The sequence below is a fragment of the Piliocolobus tephrosceles genome, chromosome 11 (genome assembly GCF_002776525.5).
Source record: "Piliocolobus tephrosceles isolate RC106 chromosome 11, ASM277652v3, whole genome shotgun sequence".
Taxonomy (NCBI): Eukaryota; Metazoa; Chordata; class Mammalia; order Primates; family Cercopithecidae; genus Piliocolobus; species Piliocolobus tephrosceles.
In genome coordinates, this window is record NC_045444.1 from 94,764,047 (window position 1) to 94,790,551 (window position 26,505).

The 26,505-nt window shown below is 36.6% G+C and overlaps 1 protein-coding gene across 11 annotated transcripts in view; it reads left to right on the forward strand.

The window, feature by feature from the left end:
* The window catches only part of PIKFYVE (phosphoinositide kinase, FYVE-type zinc finger containing), a 92,925-nt gene that overhangs the window by 29,568 nt on the left and 36,852 nt on the right, over positions 1 to 26,505 (forward strand). For 7 of the 11 annotated variants that reach the window (XR_002733263.1, XM_023219920.1, XM_023219954.1 and 4 more), the window contains 10 exons: positions 4,170 to 4,308; positions 6,440 to 6,597; positions 7,722 to 7,833; positions 9,622 to 9,769; positions 10,297 to 10,464; positions 17,752 to 17,811; positions 19,806 to 19,935; positions 20,703 to 20,883; positions 21,795 to 21,869; positions 23,903 to 24,010. Coding sequence is in view for 10 of the 11 variants with exons in the window: in XM_023219920.1 (XP_023075688.1) it covers positions 4,170 to 4,308; positions 6,440 to 6,597; positions 7,722 to 7,833; positions 9,622 to 9,769; positions 10,297 to 10,464; positions 17,752 to 17,811; positions 19,806 to 19,935; positions 20,703 to 20,883; positions 21,795 to 21,869; positions 23,903 to 24,010 (1,279 nt within the window). In the remaining variant the exon portion in view is untranslated. Of the gene's footprint in view, positions 1 to 4,169; positions 4,309 to 6,439; positions 6,598 to 7,721; positions 7,834 to 9,621; positions 9,770 to 10,296; positions 10,476 to 17,751; positions 17,812 to 19,805; positions 19,936 to 20,702; positions 20,884 to 21,794; positions 21,870 to 23,902; positions 24,011 to 26,505 lie in introns of those variants that run through there. The other 4 variants (XM_023219988.1, XM_023219999.1, XM_023219944.1 and 1 more) reach the window with 3 other exon arrangements.

The window sequence follows — 26,505 nt, forward strand, 5'->3', positions numbered from 1 at the left end:
GGGAACTATGGCAAATAGGCCTTTAGTGATGTAGTGATAGGATGTGAGGGGGAGGTGAAGTGGTCTCTAGTTCTGTGAGTCATTCTCACAAGTGAGCCTGTGCCGCTGAACTGTAAACTTTATCAGGGCTTCTTGTTTTTTTTTTTTTTTTTTCTTTTTCTCCCTTTAGGTGAGACAGAATGGCTGGAGGGGGCTGGAGTTGGGGATTTTTCTTCCCCCGTGTGGAAGGCTAGAAGGGGCTGCAGTTGGGGATTTCCTTCTCCCTGGGTAGGTTAAGCTCTGATATAATTCCAGCAGGTTAGTAGACTCTGGTAAAATAGTTTCTCCTCAGGGCGGAATTGTTATGAAGAACAGAATGATCTGACGTATTTTTAAATTGTTTATTCTCTCCCTCTGCTGGAAGCCAGAAGCAGGAGGGAATTTTTCTGACATTCACTGTGAGGACATGGTAGATCTGGAAGTGAAACTCCCAAAAACATCCTCACTACCCCCATGACTGGGTTCACCTAGAATTGGTATCTCTGGTATGTCTACACTGAGCCTTGAGGAATTTGTCAATTTGATTTTAGGTTTTCCTACCCTAGTACTGGTTCCCATGGAAGCTTCTGCTCCAGTGAGTTGTGATCCTCTGTATCTGCTTGTCTGTCTCTGCAGTATTTGGAGCAGGATTTGGCTTGCGACCTCACTTCTCTAATGGACTTAAGAACAGTTGATTATTTTTCTGTTTGTTCAGGTTTTAGTTGTTGAGATGGAGTGAAGATGCTCACATGCTAGACCAGAAGTAGAAAGTCCTGTTTTTTAGTTTTGAATACTTCAGTGTTTTTCCTCACAACAATCATGTTCTCTTACATAACAAATTTAGGAAATTTTAACAGTGGTAAATTTCTATTATGTAATATACTGCAGGTATTCTGATTTTGCCAATTGTCCTAATAATATTTTTTTGTACTGATTTTCCCCCCAATCTGTGATCCAGTTCAGAATCATACATTGAATTTATTTGTCATATGTCTTGGTTTTCTTTACTCTGTAACTGTATCTTAGTCTTTCTTTGTGAAGAGGATAGACCAATTGTTTAGTAAAATGCCCATTAATTTAAGTTTATCAAAAGCTTCCTATGATTAGATTTGGGCTGTGCAGTTTTGGGGCAGAAATACTACATGAGTGCTACATCCTTCTCAGTCTGTTATGTTATAAAGGACACAATACAAGTTTATCCCATTGGTGTTGCTGACTTAATCTCTTGCATGTTGGGTTTCTCCACTGTAAAGTTACTATTTTATCCTTTGTAATTAGTAAGTAATATGTGGGGGAGATACTTTGAAACTGCATGAATACCCTATATCTTACTAATCTTTCAGTCAATAGTTTTAGCATTCATTTATGATACTTGTTGAAATGCAATGTTATTATGTTTGCAAAATGGTGACTTTTCTAAGTCTATCGTTGCTTTTACGTTTATTAGTTGACATTCTACTCTGAAAACCTTTCCCTTGTTGGAGAGTTTTGGGTGGAGTGTGGAAGGATGACGTGACATTTTTTTTTGAGACAGTCTCACTTTGCTGCCCAGGCTGGAGTGCAGTGGCGCAATTTCACCTCACTGCAACCTCCGCTTCCAAGGTTCAAGCGATTCTTGTGCCTCAGCCTCCCGCTAGCCTGGAATTACATGCACCTGCTAGCATGGCTGGCAGATTTTTGTATTTTTAATAGAGACAGGGTCTCACCATGTTGGCCAGGCTGGTCTTAAACTCCTGACCTCAGGTGATCCACCTGCCCCAGCCTCCCAAAGTGCTGGGATTATAGGTGTGAGCCACCATGCCTGGATGAAATAGACAAATTCTAAATGTATTTTGATTGTAGAGCTAATAGGATTTGCTAATCAACTGGATGTGGGCTTCAACAGAAAGACATGAAAGATGACTTAGGTCTTTGGCCTGAGCAGTTGGAGGGGTGGAATTGCCAACTGGGAGAAACAGTTTGGTTTTAGATGTGTGAATCTGCGATATCGTCATCCAAGTGAGATGTCAAATAGTTGGATATATGAATCCAGAATTTAGGGGAGGGCTACAGGGTAGAGATATAAACTTGGATGTTGTCATCATGTGCGTGGTATTTAAAGCTATGAACTTGGATGGAGATCATCAAGAGAATGAGTGTGAGAAGGAAGGAAATAAGGACTAAGGACTGAGATTGGAGAAATCAAGAGAAGCCAGAAAAGGAGACAAGGGGAGAGGCCAGTGAGGTGACAGGGAAACCAGGAGGGTATTTATCTTATTAGTCAAGTGGAGAAAGTTTTTCAAGGAAGGGGAGTTATGCTGCTGATATGTTAAGTAAGATGAAGAGTGAAAACTGACTACTGGATTTAACGACACATTGGTAATCTTGATAGGCAGTCAGTGGGTTTGGGGTTCAAGAGATAATGGAAGAGTTACTGGAGATGGGAGTTTTGCTGTAAAGTAGAGGGAAATGCAGCAAAGGGATGTGGAGTCAAGAGATGGTTTTTAAAAAGATGGGGAAAATTACAGTATTCCTGTTGGCATGTGTAGAAGAGTAGGGCTACCTGTGCTAATTTACAATGTATATGTTTTGAATTAATGCTAAGATTGATGTAAGTCTTTAGGAAAGATGTAATTTAGTCAGTGAGTGCTATCTCTAATATAATTATCTCTAAATATAATTTTAATCAGTATTCTTGCTACTAGCCTACTTAGAGCTTTTGACAGCAACATTGACTAATTTTCTTTTATTATTGCCTCTATATTAGAATATGTGTAGGGATGGTTAGAATGATAGAGAAATAGAATGTATGGATAATGTACCCTTTGGAAAAGAGATTAAATTAAGACGTAATAGCAAGCTTTCACTAAAAGACTATGCCAATAAATAAATAACCAATTATTTAAAAAAATTGCTTATTGACTATTTGATATCAGTGGTTTCCTATTAACTGACACTTTGCTAAACCTGTGAATACTTTCTTAAATTATTTAAAAAATATTTTTATCTTATACTGGGGAAATATGGTTTTTCAATTGCCACCTAATTGTAGGTGGCAGCCCTGATACATATTAGTCGAGCTACTTTAGGCAGATTACTTAATCCCTTATTCTTGATTTCTATATCTGTAAAATAGAGCTAGTAATACATATTCCATAGGATGCTGTGAAGATTAAATGTGGGAAGATACAGATACTGCCCTAATGAATGAGTTTTATATATATATATATAGTCTAACACATCATAGGTGCTTTTGCCTTTTATCCTTTATGTGGAAGCTAAAATTGGGTTTAATTTTTTTCTAGATGGAAGCCAACTAAATTTCTAGTTACCTTTTCTTTTAAATAAATTAAAGTTTCCTTGATACAATTGGTATTCCACTTCGAAGTCATTTGTTTGGTAACTTTACCAAGAGTTAAAATAAAGGATATGTATGAATACTGATATCACGAGAAGAAACAAATTTCTTGTAATTTTTTTTACTGACAAAATAGCATAATGTAATAATACTTGAGGACAATATTTTAAATATAGGTCTACTAGTGAGAAGAAAGGAATTCTTTTTTTGGTAATAACATTTTGCCTATTTGGACATCAAAATTGGTGTTCCCTTCATCAGACTGATTGCATTGCAAATGTTTAACTATAAAACCTTCTTAGTTCATGGGCTATACAAAAACAGGAAGCAGGCTAGATTTGGCCTGTGGGCCATAGTTTCCTGACCCTGATCTGCAAGGTGATTTCTGCATTTAGTTTCAGTCTTTATATTTGTTATTTAAAAAAAAAAAAAATCCACTAACTTACAGCATTTTAACAAGAAGACTTTGTATCTATTCCCTTTGAAATATTACTGATATATGAGCTATATAATTGTTTTCCTGTAGTCTTTCCATAGCTACTTTCTTTTAAACTTATTTCCAAGTAGTTTTAGACACACATAGAATTGCAAAATGTAGACTTACATAGAGTTGCAAATATTGTACAGAGAATTTCTGGGTATCCTTTACCAGATTTCTTCCAATGATAGTATCATGCATAACCATCATAAATACTTTTAAAAGTACCCTTAACATTGGTAAATAATCATTTATTTAAAAATGAATTTTCTCTGTAATTCTATTTATTGAAGAAGAATTTACACCTGTGATTTCACTTTTTGTTTTTATTTCCAGATCAGCCAGCATTACTAACCTGTCACTGGATAGATCTGGTTCTCCTATGGTACCTTCATATGAGACATCTGTCAGTCCCCAGGCTAACCGAACATATGTTAGGACAGAGACCACTGAGGATGAACGCAAAATTCTTCTGGTACTGGTCCAGTATCTTTGACCTATTGCTAGTTTTGAGCATAGAGAATGTTTATGTGACTGAGTCTTTTTTTTTTCTTTTTGAGACAGAGTCTCGGTGTGCCGCCCAGGTTGGGGTGCAGTGGTGTGATCTTGGCTCCCGGCAACCTCCGCCTCCCAGACTCAAGCAATTCTGGTGCCTTAGCCTCCTGAGTAGCTGGGATTACAGGCACGTGCCAGCACACCTGGCTAATTTTTTGTATTTTTAATACAGACCTGGTTTCACCATGTTGGCCAGGCTGGTCTCAAACTCCTGACCTTAAGTGATCTGTCCACCTTGGCTCCCAGAGTGCTGGGATTACAGGTGTGAGCCACTGCACCCAGCCTGTCACTGAGTCTTTTTAAAAAGAAACATATAAATGAAATAGTGTATCAGTTAAACAGAAGTGCTTAGCTTCAGTTTTACTAGGATCACCTGAGCAATGGGTCAAGTATTCTGTACTCATTGCATTAATATTTTCTTATTTTCTTTTCTTTTTTCCTTTTTTTTTTTGAAGATGGAGTCTCGCTCTGTTACCAGGCTGGAGTGCAGTGGCGGGATCTTGGCTCACTGCAGTCTCTCCCTTCCAGGTTTAAGCGATTCTCCTACCACAGCCTCCTGAGTAGCTGGGACTACAGGCACGTGCCACCACACCCAGCTAATTTTTGTATTTTTAGTAGAGACAGGGTTTCACAATGTTGGTCAGGATGGTCTCGATCTCCTGACCTCGTGATCTGCCTGCCTTGGCCTCCCAAAGTGCACTCCCAGGTGTGAGCCACCATGCCTGGCCAGTATTTTTTTTACCCCTTTTGTCTGGTAAAATCAGAATTCAGTTACTTATATAATAAGAGAGCTTAACTCTTAGGTCCCATATTGCTATTTAAGCTTTGAAGCATGTTTGTTATACACATGTAACACTTTTCAGACATTTAATACTATATGTTTATATGAAATAATCAGTTGCTTATTGAATTTATCTGTGCATAAAATACTGTGTTCAATTCTAAGAGTGACTCAGAGAAATGGAAGATATGGCTGTGTCCTCAAGCTTATAATTCAAAAGTAGAAGTAAGAGCCAGGTGTGGTGGCATGCATTTGTAGTCCCAGCTACTTGGGAGGCTAGGGCGAGAGGACTCTTGAGGCCAGGGGTTTGAGGCTGTAGGGTGCTGTGATCATGGCCATGAATAGCCACTGCACTCCAGCCTGGGCAACATAGCAAGACCTTGTCTCTGAGACAACAAACAAACCAACAAACTCACAAAAGGTAGAAATAAGATCAGGGAGAAGATCCTTAATAGTGGAAGTAGTAATACTTTAACAATATCAAATAATATGACTATATGTCATGTAAGAATTCAAAACACAGCTCATTACTAATGAGGGAATCAGAAAAAGGCTTAAACTGAAGGGCTTGAACTGGACCTTGGGAGATGGAATAGTTTTGGATAGGCAGTGAGGAAGGTGAATCTTATTTAAAGGTGTGAAGAAAGATACAGAGATAGGAATAAGCATGATGTTTTCCATGGCCAGAAGTAAGATTTTTTAATTGGAAGAGAGTTTAAATAGGAGTCTGGGGGCAATGAGAAAGGAAAGTTATTTGGGACTACCTGGTGGAAGGCAATGAATTCTGTACTTACAGGTGTAGATTTGAACCTTTAGTTGCCGAGGAACATTCAGAAATTTTTTGAGAAGGGAGTAATTTACTGAAAGTCTTCCTTTAAAAAAACTCATCTGGCAGTTGGGTACATGGTGAATGTGGTGGAGTGAAAGCCTCTAGGAACAGTTACCTTAGGTTAGTGTGATTAACTATTGTCTCCCTCTGCCTTGCCCCATCTCCAAAGAAGAATACATAAATAGGAGATGTGCCATTGACTGAAAAAAGAAGTATTTGAAATAGTTGGTTTTCAAGAGAAAAAGTTATGTTTGGAATTAGATGAGCTGAGTTCAAGCTGTTCCCATGTATATGTCATTTGTATTAAATTGTGTGAGTTAGCTACCATAAAGAAATCCAAATTAGGTTTCCTTTTATGAGTCTCAAAATCACAGGAAAACATCTGAAAAAGTATATAGCATTTTTCTAAAGAGTAACTACTTGCTGTTAATGTGATTGCAGGACAGTGTTCAGTTAAAGGACCTGTGGAAAAAAATCTGCCATCACAGCAGTGGAATGGAGTTTCAGGATCACCGCTACTGGTTGAGAACGCATCCCAACTGCATTGTAGGAAAGGAATTAGTCAACTGGCTAATCCGAAATGGGCACATTGCCACAAGGTATTCTGGTCTTAGAAAGAGGTTTCTATATTTTGAATGAGAAAACATATTTGAAGATAGTAAGAGTTATAGATTTCTTTGTAGAGTTAGGGTACTCTTTGTTTTATCTGATTGATGGTTTAGTGTGCTAATTATTTAACCCTCCTCCAGTCTGAGTTTAAACCAGCAGAGAACAGATGCAAGGAGTACAAGGAGCCAAATGGGATCTTAATTTACCTTATTAAAAGCAGAAGAACTGTCTAGCAAAGCAGGATTAGAGAATGTAGCTGGAACCTAAGGCCAAAGAATTCCTCAGCTACTGTTCACTAATCTAGACAGGTTGTAACCTGTGTTGAGTATTTAGTCTGTGAGCTATGCCTGTCGGGTCCTAGCTTGCCTCATAAATCATTTATAAAAAAGAGTAACAGGTCCTGCTTTTCAAATACACATATACCCTAGCTTTTACTATTTTCTCAGATTAGCTACTCCTCCTCTCACGGGAAGAAAAAGGTACGTAAAGAAGTAAAGAGAGAAATAGCTTTAAGCAGTAAAGCCCTGGTTGCAATTTTGGCTGTATATATTTTTTAGCTTTGTGCTTTTAGTCACATTATTCAATCTCTTTGAGACTTCTTCAATATGAGGAAAATTATGTGGTCCTGTGAATAAATTGTGGGGGATGAAATAATATTGGCTGAAGTGCTTTATGAATTGTGAAATGCCATATAATGTAACGTGTCATTAAGTGTCTATTTCATGTATATATGTATACATATTTTATGCCTGTATCTGTAATGTTTGGTATTGTCTTATTAAAACTAAGCTCCTTGAAGGTAGGAGCTTTTCTCAACATTTTTTAAATCTGTTAAGTACAGGGTTGTTGAATACTCAGTCAATGCTTGCTGTTATTAAAATTAGGTTTTGTTAGGACTGCCTTACCAGTAGTTTCTTGTCCTTTACCATAGTACCTGGAAGAATCTTTTAATATGCTTTAACTCTCTCTTGTTTTGTCCTTTACTTATCCAAGGGCCATATGAAATTCTAACTCTGATTAGAACTGAAAAAAAAATTTAAGGTTGTGTCTTATCTGGTACTTAACTGTTCTGACTGACTTTTAAAACTTTTCATTTTTGTGGGTCTTGATTCAGGGCACAAGCTATAGCGATTGGACAAGCAATGGTTGATGGACGTTGGCTGGATTGTGTTAGTCATCACGACCAGCTTTTCAGAGATGAGTATGCGCTGTATAGACCACTGCAGGTACTTTTCAGTGTTTACTGCCAATTAGAATATAGCAAGCTTATTTTATAGTCTTTCTTCATCAGTGGGAATAAAAAGTAGTTTATTAGAAGATAATTTTTTCTAACATTTTTTCCTGCTGTTTGAGGAAAGTTAAAACATTTTTTTTTACTTGGCAGGCAGCAATAATGAAAAAGCTGCCATTAGAATCAAACATTTTATCGTTTACTTTAAATTTGATCAGACAATAAAAAGGAAAAAAGTAAGAATCAAACACTTTTTTTAGTTGGTGTGGTAGTTCTTAATTTGGCTTTATGGTGTTTATAGTTGCTTATCATTTAACTTTAATGGTTTTTGGTTTTATTCCTATGTTTTTAGAACTGAGAGTATAAATAATACAATGAAAACTTTTATGGAATCTATTGAAATAATTTTGGCTCTAGCACTATTGTATAACAATAGTGATGATGGCCAGGTGCGGTGGCTCACACCTGTAATCCCAGCACTTTTGGAGGCCGAGGCGGGCAGATCATCTGAGGTCAGGAGATGGAGACCATCCTGGCTAACACAGTGAAACCCCGTCTATACTAAAAATACAAAAAAAAATTAGTCAGGTGTGGTGGTGGGTGCCTGTAGTTCCAGCTGCTTGGGAGGCTGAGACAGGAGAATGACATGAACCCAGGAGGTGGAGCTTGCAGTGAGCTGAGATTGCGTCATTGTACTCCAGCCTGGGTGACAGAGCAAGACTCCATCTCAAAACAAACAAACAAAAACAAAGATGAATATATATTTTTTTGCTTTAGGGAAGTGGAAATTATTTAAAAATGTAACTTCAAAAACAGATATATGTTCACTCTTGGTTTATGTAATTTGATACAGTATGTGGGTTATATATGTACACACACATATAAACATATATATACACACACAGGCACACATGTATATATAGCCAACCCTTAAGAGTTAGGGATACTGACCCCCTGAAGAGTTGAAAATTCACCGATGTTTGACTTCCCCAAAACTTAACTACTAATAACTTACTGTTGACTGGAATCTTTATCAATAACAGGCAATTAATACATATTTTGTATGTTGTGTGTATTACATACCATATTCTTACAATAAAGTAAGCTACAGAAACATGAAGAAAATCATAAGGAAGATAAACTTTACTTACTATTCATTAAGTGGAAATGGATCATCACAAAAGTCTTCATCCTCATTGTTTCATGTTGAGTAGGCTGAGGAGGAGGGAGGAAAAGAAGAGATTGCTTTTGCTGTCTGCAGAGGCAGAAAAAAAAATCTACATATAAGTAGACTTGTGCAATTTAAACCCTTGTTCAAGGGTCAGCTGTGTAATGTTTAGTAACACCTTTGTGAACTAAAATTGGAAAGTCAATGGTTAGAAGAGACAAATGACTCCAAATACTGGTGTGGTGTGATTGATTAAAATTTATTTTCCAATATGTGTTCTGGAGAGAGTTTCCCCAGAGCTAAAATAAATTCTAAGCTATCTTCACTCTCAGGATTAAGGCATGAAATGAAACACTCTAAAATCTGTATCAAAAAAATGTTTTGTTCTTAGTATACAACTTAAGTCTTCTAGTTAACAAAAATTATAATTTTAAAGAGTGGAATTGTCAGTATGATTCTGGTTTATAATTTAGTTTTTGTTAATTTGTGTATTTTTATATAAATTCAATTGTTAAGTTCATAGAAATATTGGACTACAATTTATTTGTAGTGTGACAGCCTTAACATTGTTGCCATTGAGGGCCAATTGCTTGGATCCTGTCTTCATCCTTTCAGAGTACAGAATTTTCTGAGACGCCTTCTCCAGACAGTGACTCAGTGAACTCCGTGGAAGGACACTCTGAACCATCCTGGTTTAAAGACATAAAGTTTGATGACAGTGACACAGAACAGATAGCTGAAGAAGGTGACGATAATTTGGCTAGTGAGTTTAACTTTCTAACATTTTAGTTTTGATGGGTCATTACTGTGTATGAATGATAAAATGATTACCTTGTTTGTTGAAATAATTCCACTTTATGATGTATGGCTCCAACTAAATGGAAACATCTGATAGCAGTCTTTGTCTTAGATACAGTATTTTCTTAAACCAGCTTGTTAGGCTGACATTTCTAGATTTTACCATAGTCTATAGTTTGCAGCAGCTTAAAAATAACTGAACTAATAATATGGCAGCAGACAACTTTCTCATCTCTTCACTATGATATCAGACTTTCTCTCTGCAGAACCTCCAATATATTTCTTCATTTTAAAAATTGATTTTACATTTAACTTGTTCAAATTTTATTAAGTCTACACAGAAGTACGTGAAAATACTGTATCCATTTTGGTATTGCACATTGGGCTTGTATATTAAAAAAACATTTTTCTCCTTTCCTCCAATACCCTGATAAAACCCATTTTTACTCCCCTCCTCTCCCTATATTTCTTTCCCCTTCCCAACACTAAAAGATTCTGCCAGTCCTAGCAAGCGCACATCAGTCAGCAGTTTCCAGTCCACAGTGGACAGTGACTCAGCCGCTTCTATCAGCCTGAACGTGGAGCTGGACAACGTGAACTTCCATATCAAGAAGCCCTCCAAGTACCCACATGTGCCCCCTCACCCTGCTGACCAAAAAGGTAGGAGGTAGTCACCATCTGGAATCCAAACACAGGCTGGACAGCTGGGCCATAGGATCTCATGCCAGCCTGTCTTTCTGGCTTCCTCTGTCCGATGTGGCTGAGGGGATTTGGTGTGGGTTTTGTTCTACCCTTTCTCATTTCTCCCACACCTCCTCCCCATACCTTTTTTGGTTGATTCCTTTTATTTCTTGTTTTCTTCCTCAGCACCACCATGCCCAGTTTAAAGCTTGTAGTCTTTTAAAGGAACCACATCTGACTGCTCTTCCCATAATGTGCAACTTCCAAGGTGGCATTTCTTTGCATTTATAACATGGATGTTCTGCTCTATTCTTTTCTCTTTCTTCATTTAACATTTTAAAGCCTGTTTGCCTTTGCCGTTACCCAGTAACATAATACTTCACTAAACTCATTAAGATGCTTGAACCAGATTGGGGGAAAATCATTCACACATTCCGAAATACCTCCACAATAATTCATAATGCTTAGTATGTATATTCTATGTTTATTAAAACAATTTCTTCTCTAATGTAAAATGAATTCATTATTTTTAGCTATCTTATTTGATGCTTTAGTCTACTGGCTCAAAAATAGTAGTGACCATATTCAAAAGACATTTTGTGTAAAAGGAGAAAGAGGTAAACATTACTAAAATCTAACATAGCAGCACATAAGAAATGCCTGTTTTTAAAATGGATGATGAGGCTTATTTTATTGGATATAATTAAAAGCCAATTTAAATTATAGTCCTATCATGGGATTGTGTAGAAGTGAATAAGTAAAAAATACATGAGTAAATAAATAAATGTGGGATTTCATTATGTCGTAATAACTGAAAAATCAATATTATAGAGATGAAGCGCTTTTATTCCATGATTTTACCTGGAGTTTGTATTTTAAACATATAACTGTCTAAAGTAGAATTGTCTCCTTACTTAGATCTGAAATGCTTGCCTAAGTTTTGCGCATTCTATTTTGAGCCTAAAAATAGATCAGAAAACAGAAGCTTTTGAACCAAACATTTATACTAAAATGATTTGATACAAGTTTATATTTCTCCAACAAATTTCTCATAATTGTCAGTATTTGCTATTATCAAAATGTGGTACAATGGTACTTAAGAGTTATAGTAATAAAAAGGAATATGTTATTTAAAAATAAGAAATTTAGAGAGGGTCTGTTAATGAGGAGACTTGACTAGCATTGAACATGAGTAAGGTAGGCATCTTTATGGAAATCCTCAAAACAGAAACTGGAAAAATGATGGAGAATATTTGGGTGAGTATGAAAGGATGGAAAAGCAGGTATGACACTTGTGTGAGAATTAACTATAGATGGTGGTCACATGGGGGATATTATGAAGGTTTTGAGTATAAACTTACAGATGTGGGTCGGGGCACACAGATGATGAACATCTGTTCTCTGGACACATCTGTTGGCAATTGGATTTTGCTGTAAGCAGAATGTGAAGTACACTTTTTTCTTGCTGATGATTTCACCTCTTGGAACGTTAAAGGAGTTCTGAAAATCTTGAAGAGTGACCTGTCATCATAGAATTTGTAATAGCAAAGGATAGACTGCTGAGCACAGTCAGATACTTACTTTTGAAAACCTAACTTGAGAACATGTGGAGTGGAATGGAACAGGAGGCTCCAAAAATGACATTGTTATGGTAACAACCTGAGATTGTGTCTCCAAGGAAATTGACAGGAGAAACACCTGCAGTTAACAAAAATATGACTCCTTTGGAACCTCCCTGATCTCAATCCCTTTTTTTTTTTTTTTTTAAGAGACAACAGGCTGGAGTGCAGTTGTGCGATCTCAGCTCACTGCAACCTCCACCTCTCGGGTTCAAGTGATTATCCCACCTCAGCCTCCTGAGTAGCTGGGATTACCAGTGCACACCACCATGCCTGACTAATTTTTTGTATTTTTAATAAAGATGGGGCTTTACCATGTTGGCCAAGTTGGTCTTGAACTCCTGGCCTCAAGTGATCCACCCACCTTGGCCTCCGTAAGGGCTGGGATTACAGGCATGAGCCATTGTGCCTGGCCCTCAATCTTTTAAACAGATTGTCTATCAAAGTTGTAAGTGGCAACTTACATAGGGGAATAAATCTGAAAGAGGGGACAGCACTTTTAAGAAAAATGACAGTGTAATAGAAGTCCAGCTTGCACTGAAGGTTGGAGAAAATGCCAAGGATATCTGAGAAAGATTTAAAGTTTAGTAGAAAGAAAAACTAGGCTAGTTATTTGGGAAAGTTATGTAATATTGATTGATGACTAAAAGAAGGCTCTTTTTCCTTCCCACTCTTTAGACTAATCTTACCAGGAAAGAATACACGTGGTTAAGAGGAAAGTGAAGTCCAGGGTAATAAAGAGATAGAGAATTAATGGTTTTTTAAATAAGTCTGTTGCCAGGTTTAGGCAAACTATATGCCAGGTTATTGAAAGACTTTGGATCTGGGATCATGGAGCCAGAGTTTGTTATCTTTGAAGAGTTGCAAAGAGTAGGAGAGAGTCTAGATGACTGTAGTGATAGATGCATTGTTTTTTCTTTTTTAAAAGATGGGTTCTTGATGTGACATTGGAAGCTGGAAAAATGTAGAGAAGTGTAGTGAACAGAGTGTTCTGTGGTATTTAGACAAGGAATTGGTGGTAACTGGGTACCAGTGTTGGTTAACCAAAATAAGTCATTCCAAAACAACCCCATTTCCATTTTTTATGGTGATACAAGATTGATAAATCAGAAGACTGTGAGAGATACTATCTTTGTTGATGTTAATAAGACATTTAATGATCTCAATAGCTTTGTAGACAAAGAGGACAATTTCGTACTTGAAATATGTTAAAAGAGGCAAAAGCAATGGTCATATTTATTTGTTTAAAGCACAGGCTTTGGAGTCTGTATGAGCTTTATTTTTTAAATTGTAAATTGACAAATTATAATTGTATGTATTTATGGTATATAAAAAGATGTTACAATATATGTATAAAATATGAATGATTAAGGAACAAGTAAGGATTTGAAATGATGGATATGTTTATTAAACCAAGCTAATGAACATATTCATCATTTTAAATCCTTTTTGTTGGGGCAGGGTGCAGTGACTCATGCCTGTAATTCCAGCACTTTGAGTGGCTGAGGCAGGCGGATTGCTTGAATCTATAACATAACCTAGGAGCTTCCCCTTCCTGTTGACATCAAATTATTAATTATCCTTTCAATATTTTGCACAACAAACTACCAGTTTGGGCAATGTGGCAAACCCCGTCTCTACAAAAAATACAAAAAAATTAGCTGGGTGTGGTGGTATGCACATGTGGTCCCAGCTATTTGGGAGGCTGAGGTGGGAGGATTACTTGAGCTCAGCAGGTTGAGGCTGCACTGAGCCATGATTTTGCCACTGCAGTCCGGCTTGGATGACAGAGTGAGACTTTATCTTAAAAAAAAAAAAAAATCCTTATTATTATTAGTGGTGAGAACCTTTGAAATTTACTCTTAGCAATTTTGAAATATACAATACACTGTTATTAACAATAGTCATCATGCTGTACAATATTTCTCAAAAACTTATTCTTCCCGTCTGAATGAAACTTTTTACACTTTGACCATCATCTCCCCATTCCCTTCACTTCCTCAACCTCTGGTAACCACTATTCTACTTAGTGTGAGCTTTTAATGTGAAAAACACAAAGAGTGTAGTGTGTTTGGTGAATGTAAGCGTTTATGATACCACTACTAGTGGTGTTTTTTTTTTGGGGGGTTTTTTTTTTTTGTTTTTTGTTTTTTTGTTTGTTTGAGACAAAGTTTTGCTCTCGTTGCCCAGGCTGGAGTGCAATGGCCTGGTCTTGGCTCACTGAAAACTCTGCCCTCCGGGTTCAAGCAATTCTCCTGTCTCAGCCTCCCAAGTAGCTGGGATTACAGGCACCAGCCACCATGCCCAGCTAATTTTTGTATTTTTAGTAGAGATGGGGTTTCACCATGTTGGTCCGGCTGATCTCGAACTCCTGACCTCAGGCAGTCCGCCAGCCTCAGCCTCCCAAAGTGCTGGGATTATAGGCATGAGCCACTGCACCTGCCCCACTACTGGTGTTAACACGTGGATTTGTAGCTTGTTGTACAAAATATTGAAAGGATAATTAATAATTTGATGTCAACAGGAGGCAGATGCTCCTAGGTTATGTTATAGGGATTTGACTCTCTGTATTTAGTGTTGTTCACCACTTTTTTTTTGGTCAGCACTTTTAATGTTTTTTAGATCCACAAATAATTAAAATCTGGAAAGAATGACTAGTGTGTTGGATAGCAGAACTGACATTTAAAAATCTTGATTTTCTCAAGCAATACATTGAGACTAACAAGATGATAGTTAACACAGTTAAACATAATATAATAATAAGGCTTAACACATTTACTATTAGTATTTTGGAGAAAGTCACTCTTAATAATTTGTGTGATAAAGATCTAAGTTTTAGTTATTTGCAAATTTAAGAGTGTGATGTATCAACCCCTCTGCACCCCCCAGTGCAATAGTAGATTTCATTAGTGGCCATATAATGTCTAGAGTCAGGATCCAATTTAATGTTTTGTGTTTAGTTCTGATTTATGAATAGAGCGAGGTTGCCAGGATCCTAAGACATCTGAAAACCATGATAAGAGAATCTGGACTATTTGAAATGGAGAAAAGAAGACTTGGTGTTGCCTTTAGGTATCTGAAGAGTACCTGAAAGAGATTATATTTATTTTGCATATGGTTGAAGGAAGAAATAGATTCAGTAGTCAGGAATAGTGAACTTCTGCCACTGTGCATGGGAAGTGTCCAGGTTGTGTCTGAATGTTCACTTGTCATAGTTATTGAGGACAGATGCCCACATTGGGTGATGGGTTACTTAGACTTGGGGACTTCTAAATTTTCTTTTAATTCTAAATCTGTGAAATGAAAAACCTAGATCTAGAATTAAAAAGAAATTATAATCTTTTAGCCTACTCAGTGAGAATATTATAGAGAAGGTTCCAGCGTTAGGAAGAACATAATTATTAAATTGATGTCTTAGGTCATTTGCAACCTTATAATTTGAAGAGTTCATAAATCTCTTAATAAATATAGCTGGCTTTCACAGTTCTCTCTTAGTTAGTTTTTAACATACTAACAAGAGTTATTGGGACTTTTTTTTCTTGTGAAGTTGTAATAGTTTGCTCAGTGTTACAGTCAAGATGAACACTGATTACCAGAAAATAAAGACTTCCAGGGAGACTGGTAGTTATGTGAAAGAATAATAGAATTCTTCTGCCTCTGGTTTTCATTCCCTTTGTATAAAAACAAATGGGAATTTTTTTTATCTTTACATTGAAATTAAAGGTAGTACTTATTAAATATTTTCTTATGGATTGTCCTATATTGTTTAAGGCTGAGGAAAATTGGATTTATGAAATTGGTTGAAATATCTGTACTTTAAAAAATACTACTTATGCTTTCTATCTTAAGTGACAAAACCCTATTTTCAAACTCAATTTTTCATTATTAGTCTTAGGGAATGGTACAATTAAAATATATTTTACTATGTGTTGCAAGCAGGATTCTGAACTATTCTTGGAAAGTTAGCAAGTAGAACCTAGAGAAGAAGGTGAAAACCATGGCTTCTGTAAACCTCTAGATGCAGTTTTCTGTGTACAGGAAAACATGTGATAGAGGAGCAAGTTAAACACACCATGAGAAAACGATTGTACTCAGAATGTGGGACATCCCACAGAACAATAACCTGGGTTCTTTTAAAGTTCATTTTATGAAAAGGAAAAAAGGAGATCTGTTCTAGATTAAAAGAGAATGAAGAGATACAGGAACCAAATGCCATGTGTGAACTTGATTGCATCGAGGCTTGAAAAAAAAACTGTTGATTAGAAAACAGTTTGGGGACAGTTGGATAGACTTGAGTATGGGCTAATTCTGTGCTATTAAGACATTGTTAACTTTCTCAAATATGTAAATAATACTGTGCTGTAGAGAAGAATACCCTTATTTTTATGAGAGTTGTGCTGATGTCTTAGTGGTAAAGTGTCATGATGTGTGTAACTTTGAATAATTGGAGGGAAGAAACATACACATATATGGCAAATCCTTAACAGTTGTTGAACTCAGGTGGATGGTATACAGCATTTTCTATAGGCTTAATTTTTTTCATAACTAAATGGGGAAAATCCACCATTTCTGGAGTCTCATAGATACAATTAAGCTTTAGTGTGAGAAGGCTGGTAAAGAACAGTACATTAATTGAACTGAGAGAATTTGGTGTTAGTCATTTCTGTAAGGGAAGAGTAGAAATAAAGTATAACATCTGTCTTGTCCATATGCTCGATTTTATTGTATTTGGCATAGTGCACTTGAACTTTCTAAATAAAATACTTTCTTTGTTTCCTGGTTGGAAGGATGAGCATATTGGCTTATAAACATAGTAACTTTTAAAGCCCAGTTGTTTATAAATGAACTTGGAGAAAATTTTGTGGAGAACCTTTACCTTAAAGGAGTTAACATGTATCATGTTTTAATTTGCATAGTGGAAAGAACCCCATTTAAGCTATGCTTGGTCACAGACCTAGAGAAAGTTCATGGGGAAGTAAAGAGTAAGTTTCACTAGTAAGAAAACTTTTTTATTTATTAAAAGCCTTCAGAATGTGTTCAGTTAATGTCTAGCAAAAATTCAGCAGTGTTTGGTATAATTTTTGAAAAACAAAAATGCTTATTCGGAACTAGTACAAATACTGATGAGTTTTATCTTTTTTCCTGCCAATGTCAGTTCTGTATTAATTTGTTTTATAGCTTATATTCTGAAATTTTAAAAAAGTTTGTATTGTTTTATCAGGTGGGTTCTCTGTGAACTACTTTGTGCATAGGCAAAGTGATTATTTGTTAAATCATCAAGTTACATGTGAAAAGAACTGTAATGCTTTAAGATGGTCATACAAGTATCTGAAGATCTTAATGTTCATAAACCGGTTGGTTTTGGTAAGAGAAAAACGTTTCTCTATCTGACATTTGAATTAAGGAGAATTGTTTCACGGCTCTATTGCGTTATTAATGTAAGTCTGCTTAAGTTTAGTATGAAGTGCATAGAACAAGTATCAAGAGGCATTTTGACCCAAAACTTTCTTGAATTTGCTGGGCAGTGATGGGTTTAGTATGAGTAATATTTTGTGTGTGGGTGTTTTTGCTATATAATTATGCTGACATATTATAGTCATATGTCTCTCCTTTCCTTCCTCCTCTCTGTTGTCTCCCTGGTATGCAGAGTATTTGATTTCCGACACTGGAGGACAGCAGCTCTCAATAAGTGACGCTTTCATCAAAGGTAATTTTATAAAAAGCTGTATGTGGAATGGTGTCTCTTTTGTTCATGAGGATATACTTAGGGCTTAGCACATTGATTGGCACAGAGAAGGTGCTGAAAATATATTTGATTATGGTAGTATGGGAACACAATTTTTAATATGTATAGTGATTTTGAGAGTGTTGAGAACCAAGAATGTAAACTTGGACTTGGTTTGAAAGGAGGAGGTCTCTGATATGAAAAGTAATTGTTTAAAACTTTTAAGTAGAATTTGAACTTAATTCTTTTAAAGACATAGTTTACACTTAACTATATTGTGAATATAATATTAAGTATTGATATACATCTCATCAAGGATTGTCAAATTTGTCAAAAAGCCCACAGGCAGGTCTCCAGTTAAGGATGCTGCTTGTCCTGTGGAGTGAGGAAGAGAAGTAGGCAGGAGAGGATAAAGAACTAACTATGCTGATAAATTTCTTTTGGACACAAAAGGAGAATAGAAAAGTATTAGCCTTCTCCTATTCCTTCCCCACTTAGCTTAGCTTCCTAGAGTAAAGACATTCTTAATTGGTCCATAGTACTCCACTGGTTAGGCCTCAGATAATGGGAGAAAATTTCCCTTGCTTCTTGGCTCCCAGGGTTTCAAATCAAAGAGAGAAGGCAAGCTGGTACAAGGAGACCACTGCAGCTTATCTGATAGCTTGACAGTGCTTCTAAATTCACCTCCAAGCATCTGGTTCAGCTAGAAGTTTACAGAGTGGCCCTTTATGTAATTGAAATGCGCAGTTCTTGTATTTCACGTGTCATAGACATATACTTTACTGTGTAATCTGCTGGGCTGTTTGGTAGAAGTTTTTTTGTTTGTTTTGCTTTTAAGAGGGGACAGGTTAGAGAATTTTTGTAAGCATTTCCTACTTCTTTTCTTTCCACTTATTTGGTCAGATTATTCAATAGTTATTTAGTGAACATATTTTTTTCGTTAAGCATTTATTATTAATTTTTTGTCTTGATCTGTTTTCATTCATCTTTAAAAAATTTAAAGATTTTACACAAATTCTACATAAATGCTATTTATTATGTTTTAATATTTATGTTTTTGAGTCTGTCTTGCTAAAATTTTGTTAAAAAGCCTCTGTGCCAATATTGAAAGAGAAACACTATTGAGGATTGTCTGAATAGACTTTCTACACTGTCATCTGTTGTTTTAGGATATCTGAGCTGAGCTTCTTTCTTGAAAATTCATCACCCACGCTATCATGTGTTCTGCCAGCATTTAGATTTCTGTTGAATGCACTTTTCAGTTTGTGATTTTTTTTTTCTTTCTATTTTTGAGATGGAGTCTCGCTCTGTCACTCAGGCTGGAGTGCAGTGGCGTGACCTTGGCTCACTGCAATCTCTTCCTCCTAGGTTCAGGTGATTCTCCTGCCTCAGCCTCCCTTGTAGCTGGGATTGCAGGCATGTACCACCACACCCAGCTAATTTTTGTGCTTTTAGTAGAGATGGGGTTTCGCCATGTTGGCCAGACTGGTCTCAAACTCCTGACCTCAGGCCATCTACCCACCTCGGCCTCCCAAAGTGTTGGAATTACAGGCGTGAGCCACCACGCCCGGCCCAGTTTGTGATTTTAAAGGGGATATTAACACCCTCCTTTTTAAAATAAAAAGAGAAGCAGAAGTTTCATTTTATTTGCTTTTCAGAAGCTATGCTTATAATTATTGGCTTGAGAGTCTTAGTTACGTACGTTTGATTTTCACAGTTTCTGATTTTGGTGGTTGCCAATTACTGCTCTTCTTAATTCTTGCGTTTCTGTATTTTTAGCGTATTTTACGTATTTGTATGTATTTTCTTATGCATTTTTTAATGTGTTTATTACATGTTCTTGCCTTTTTACGCCAATAATTTATGTTGGCTAACTTAAAACATTTATAAAGAGAAAGGGCCATTTCTAAATACATGAGTAGGTGTTATAAAACAGGACAATGAAGTAATAACTTCTTATTTTATATTGTACTTAGAATCCTTATTTAATCGTCGAGTAGAGGAAAAATCCAAAGAGCTGCCTTTCACACCTTTGGGCTGGCATCATAACAACCTGGAGCTCCTGAGGGAGGAGAATGGGGAGAAACAAGCCATGGAGAGGTTGCTGTAAGGCAATGAAATTTTAAATTTTAATTTTTCACTTTTATTATCTTCAGTGACTTGATAAGCATATGCATCATCCCTCTTAAAAAGGGAGGTATTTTTCTTTTTCCTTAGAAAGTAAAAAATACTAAGATTACTTAGGAAATAAAGCCTATTTTGACTTGTGATTACATTTCTTATAAAACCAAGAGCCCCAGTTGTGTGCGGCAGCTCATGCCTGTAATCCCAGCACTTTGGGTGGCCGAGGCAGGAGGATCACAAGGTCAGAAGGTCGAGACCAGCCTGGCCAACATGGTAAAACCTCGTCTCTACTAATAATACAAAAATGAGCCAGGCGTGGTGGTGTGGGTCTGTAATCATAACTACTCGGGAAACTGAGATAGTAGGATTGCTTAACCTCAAGAGGTGGAGGTTGCAGTGAGCTGAGATCACGCCACTGTACTCCAGCCTAGGCAACAGAGCAAGACTTTGTCTCAGAGAAAAAAACAGAAAAACCAAGAGCCCCAAACTCTGCTTGTCTGTCCCCATTTTACATGTTAAAATTTCATTTCAGTCAATTGCAGGGAACTTCTTAGTGGAAGATATTCAGATTTCATTTATATGCAAAATCCTTAAGGTACAAATATAATGAAAGAATGATATTGACCTAGAAAATCTTATCTGTGAACCGTAATTGAAATGTTTATTTCTTTGTAGACTGTTTTATCATCAGAATTATTGTCTCTGGCAGTATTAACTATGCAAACTTTTTTCTTATAATATTTTTATAGTTCAGCTAATCATAACCACATGATGGCACTACTCCAGCAGTTGCTCCATAGTGACTCACTGTCATCATCTTGGAGGGACATCATTGTGTCATTGGTCTGCCAGGTTGTTCAGACAGTCCGACCTGATGTCAAGAACCAGGATGATGACATGGATATCCGTCAGTTTGTCCACATCAAAAAAGTGAGCTCTGCTAATGTTTTACTAATACTAGGAAGTGATGAGGCAGGACTGATTATGATTTTTCTCTTAATGGTAATCTAAAAAGAGTCATTACCTTGAGGGTTGCTAGATGAGGAGTAGGAGGTTTTGCTCTCTGCTTTGTTTGTTAGCAGTGCACTTAGGAGTCATGGAAGCCACGCATAGGAAGTGAGAGGTGAATGGAAAGGATGAGTTATATCGGAGATGGGTTGGGAACTCAAACCGATACAGGTTCTTCCTTACTTGCTTCCTCTTCTTGACACGTCAGCTGTGAGAAACCCTATTCTCACAGATTATGATCACTGTTCTGAGGAAAGGCAGTGGGTAATTTGCTTTATTTAGATCAAGCTTGTCCAACTCGTGGCCTGTGGGCTGCATGCTGCCCAAGAGTGCTTTGAATCCGGCCCAACACCCAATTCATAAACTTTCTTAAAACATTATGACATTTTTTGTAATTTTTTTTTTAAGCTCATCCACTGTTGTTAGTGTATTTTATGTGTGGCCCAATACAATTCTTTTTCCAATGAGGCCCAGGGAAGTCAAAAGAGTGGACACCTCTGATTTAGATAGTAATTAAGTCGTGTGTGTGCTTTTTTCCCTGTGATATTTAACTTAAACAGTCGTGTTAACTGCCACATGGCGCTAGTTTATTCAGTCAGTGAGTACTTTAGAGTCCTAGTGTAGTACATTAGAGAACAGGGGATGGGAAAACAGAGTCATGCAGAGATGCCGTTGATCATTGGTTGAAAGGAACAATTATTTCCTGATATTTTTTGTTCTTATTTGATTACACAATAGTTTAAAAAAAAATGGAAAGAAATAATAGCATACATCTGACTAGATTCTAAGCATGTTATTATTGAATTTTATTGTTTTCTTAATTGTTCCATTAGATCCCAGGTGGAAAGAAGTTTGATTCTGTGGTTGTCAATGGCTTTGTTTGTACCAAGAACATTGCACATAAAAAGGTAATGTGATTCAGTTCAGCAGTGAAGTCCAGCAAACCATGGCTGTGTGCTTAGGTAACAAGTTGGGGCACCTTAGTCATAGAAGAAATAGACAATGGACAATGAAAGGCAGCTGTGTCTGCCATAGGGGTGAAATTTGGTAGATTCAGGGAAGATTTCCCAGAGCTGAGGATGAATGGATTGGAATTTGAATAATGGGAATTCACCAGACAGAAGGAGGAAGTGGGGAGGATCAGGCTTCTAGATCAACAGAATGATAAGATACTAGCATTATTTATCTGCTGATCCCATCACATTGTAGGGAGACAGGGTTTCTTTAGTAGGCTGGAGTCCTTCCAGAGGCTTAGCATTCTAAAGCTGATAGCTCTTCTAGTGCTAGGCTACAGAGCTGTCAGTTTTCTTCTGTTATCTTTCTCACCTTATGTCTTTGTAGCACTAGCACAAAGGAGTGGAGTGAGATAACCTGGGGTATTAAGGAGACTCTGAGCTCCTAAGGTGTAATATGGGCAATATAAATGAAGCTAGAGGAAACAGGCAAGGGCTTTATATCTCATTAAAGGTCTTGAACTTTTTTCTGAAGTCTTTTGATTCTCAAAGTGTAGTGTACATACATTGAGATCACATGTGGACCTTTTAAAAATGTCTGTTCCCAGCCTAACCCCTAGAAATTCTCATTCAGTAGGTTAAGGGCAATGGGAGTGTATGGATGTTAGGGAAATGGTGGTACTGTATTTAAAGTAGGCACTAGGCCGAGCGTGTAATCCCAGCACTTTGGCAGGCTGAGGCAGGTGGATCACAAGGTCAGGAGTTTGAGACCAGCCTGGCCAATAGGGTGAAACCCCATCTCTACTAAAAATACAAAAAAATTAGCCAGGCATAGTGGCGTGTGCCTGTAGTCTCAGCTACTTGGGAGGCTGAGGCAGAAGAATCACTTGAACGCGGGAGGTGAAGGTTGCAGTCAGCTGAGATCATGCCACTGCACTCCAGCCTGGGTGACAGAGTGAGACTCTGTCTCCAAAAAAACAAAAAAAAAAAAAGATTCATGAAAATTGTTAGTGACCATAGATAAATAAAAATATGCTTGGCTTCAATTGTTTACTTATTGCATATTTTATTGCAATAATTCCACATTAGTCAGTATTTCTACATAGAGTCTTACTAAAACCACACATTACCCTTTAAAGGAGAACTTTAAACCAAATTAAATGATATTTGTTGAATTAGGAGGTAAATATGTTACGCCTTCTCAGAAAGTGAAGAAAATTTGTATGTAGATGTGGTGGAAACATATGCAAGAATGACTGACTTGTCCCACTGATTAGAGATAGTCTTTGATTTGTAGTTGCTACAAAGTGTCCTGAATTGAGTTTCCCAGCTAGTGAGTCACTGTTTTTGGAACTGTTTGCTGTTTGGGGTCCATAAACTTGGTCAGCCTGAAACCTCAATTGCTATTCTGCCTGTGGCTGTAAGGTTAGGGTATATTATTTGAGTCTCTGCTTCTTGAGATACTTTCACATTTTCTTTTTGAACTTCATGTTACCTATTTTAGCTTGCTGCCTTAATGATTGGAAATGTTTTCTGTTAGAAATATGTTCAGGAGGCATTTTAATTCTTTTCTCCCTCTTCTCCTCTTGAATTTTAGAAAGACTGAAATATGCTTTTAAAGTTGCTTATTTCTTGGAGTTTGTGAAGTAACCCGTTATTAAATACTGCTCCCTCCGTGCACACTCAGGGCATGATGTCTCTTCTTACAACATCAGAAATGAAAAAAAAAAAAGTTAAGAGAATATAAGATCAAAGTAGTATTAAGAAAGCAAAGCCAATTTTTGAAGAATTTTGCGTTGTTCTGAACATATTATTTGCTTTGAAAAAATTTAATACCGTAAAAGAACTAAATGAGAGTATTTTAATACTAATATGAGATATGTTAAGTTAGTAGGAATTATGAACAATATAGATTTAAAGTTATAATTAAAGGAGGGCTGTAAAATGCAAACCTTTAAAAACTTTAACAAACTGTTCTTTTTTTGTAGATGAATTCTTGTATTAAAAACCCCAAAATTCTTCTGTTAAAGTGTTCCATTGAGTATCTCTACAGAGAAGAAACTAAGTTTACTTGCATTGATCCTATTGTGCTTCAGGTAAGAATTTACTACCGAAAATAATAATTTGGAGGGATGTTTGTGTATCATGATGCTTATAAATTCTTAATGATTTTGACTTAATTCTAACTGATTAAATTGGATAGGCAAACTTGATAGCTTACCAAAACCTCTGTCACTCATTATTTTTAAAGTTTCAAAGTGTTAAAGGTAACGTGTAACTCTTCAAGAATATAAGGAAGAAAAGGTGAAAATCCAAATACTGGTTTCCCTTTCCCACTTAATCCAAATACTAGTTTGGATTAAGTATTTAATTCTCATAGTAAATCAGACCGTGAGAATTTCTTGAACTTACCAGATTTTTAATGGAATCTCTGGTTTGTGATACAGTTTATGCTACTCAAACACATTTCTAGAACACCAGTTAGCTTATATGTAGTTGGCAAACAGAATAATGTCAGATGGAAGTTGTGTTGGTTTCTAAGTGGTTTTTCCTAAGCAAGGAGGCCCCGAAGAGCTGCAGTAGGTTATAACCCTCAGCTGGAAAGGAAAACAGTCTCAGCTCAGCTGCTACACAGGCAGAAACCCTTCCAGCTCTATTTTAAGAAAGTAAAAGTGAGCTTTTGCTTGCAGGGCCCTTTCCCCAGGGAGGTACACCCACATCTCTGGTTCTTGGTAGCTTTACTGCTCAGAGCTCCATTTCCAGTTGTAGCATTGCAATAGTTTTTGTGCATTTAATATCACTTGAGGCAGCCTCATGCCATACGAAGCTCTCTGCCTAGGCTCTCCGTGATTCCTCTTAAGGTACCAGTTATTGTTTTTGTTAGTGCTGAAGATATAAAGTTGCATAGGTTTAAAGTTTTCTGCCCCACCTCCTTTTCTGCCATAAATGCTGTTAATTTTGTTTTGTGGTTATTCAAAATGGAAGCTTTTTAGGAATGTGTATATTATATTACAGTGGGAACACTTATATTGGGTTCCAGAAACATTTAGGAAAAGTATTACTTGAAAATTCCTAGGTAAATACATTTTTTCAAGAGTGGTAGGAGCAATCACTTTTGTCCTGATTTCATAGATAACAATAAGAGAAACTGAGTTGTAGTAAAAGGGACAGTGCTTTATAAAAGTCTGCTGTATTACTTAAGAACTCTGTGAGCTGGGGCTGTTTTCTCTTTGGAATTCAGCTGTGCCATCAGTAAAAATGATGGGTTTTGATTAGACATTTTAGTAGAGAACTCTAAAGGAATAAAGGGAAATACAATAATTATGTTAATGGAACCTAAGATAATTTGATGCTGGAGGTTTTGATGATTCCACAGAAGATTGTCAGCAGAAGACTTTCACATGATCAGATCAGAATTGCTTTGACTGAGATGCATCCTGGTTGCAGAGATGTTAAAATTCGTAAAATTGTATGTCTTGGAATTGATGAACTAGGTTAATTGTAATCTACAGGTGTTTGTTTACTTAAAGTTATAGCTAAATTTATTCACATTATTTACTCTATTTTTACAATCAGGTTAATAGGCTAAAGATTTTTTGTTAGAGAGGTATGCTCTGGGGGGTTGTACTTAGGAAACATGGTATAACTCACTAACAAAGCATCTTGTTCATCAAAACTTTCAAACATAGTTTTTATTATACCTTTAACTCCTGCCCTACTTAAACTTCTTAAATTGATAAAAAATATCAGCTGATTTGAGCTTTTTCTGAATTGATAGAAAGTACCAGCTCATTTGAGGTTTTTTATCTGATGTGGAATAACGAATCAGAGAAGAAGCTGAAAAATAGATATTCAGAAAAAGGAGGATGAGAAACAAAGGTCAAGGAGATAATTAGCCTGTGACTTTGTACTTTCTTTACAAGGCCAGGTCTACTAGATCTCTTAGTTCACTACTGCTGTGCTTATGGCCTACTTTCTGATACTCTTCCCTTGCTGAGCTTGGACAAGGCCTCCTTTTTGACATGGTATTTCATGAGTAGTCATGATAGTTGATTAGAATTGGAACTGGAAGGAAAGTTATTTGTACTACCACAGGCAGAAACTTAAAAAAAACAAAACAAAAAAACGGATTCTGATTGTACTTTATTAGAGCTGCACAAATAAAATTATTTTAAATACTGTTAAACTACAAGTTAGTAAGTAGAGTAGGAAATTAACACATTTTAGGAAAAAAAATCCATTTTGTTAATAATGGGAGAATTTGAAATAAATAGTATCAGTAAAACAAAGGCAAGAAGCAATATACTTCATAATAGGGCAAGTTTACTGCAGTGAGTAGGCTCATCCATTGTGGGTGGTAAGGGACGTGAATACAGTCTTGCTCAGAAAACTCTTTGGGCACATGGAGTAGGAGTGGCGAACATGCTCATCTTTAGTTGTCTCCCATCTGGAGCCCAGAAGTATTATGAAGCAATTAGTGAGTTGTATTGTTTTAACTCTGGTTGTTATTTACAATATTCATTTATTTCTTATTTTTTCTTTTTTTTGAAATGAAGTCTTGCTCTTGTCCTCTAGGCTGGAGTGCAATGCC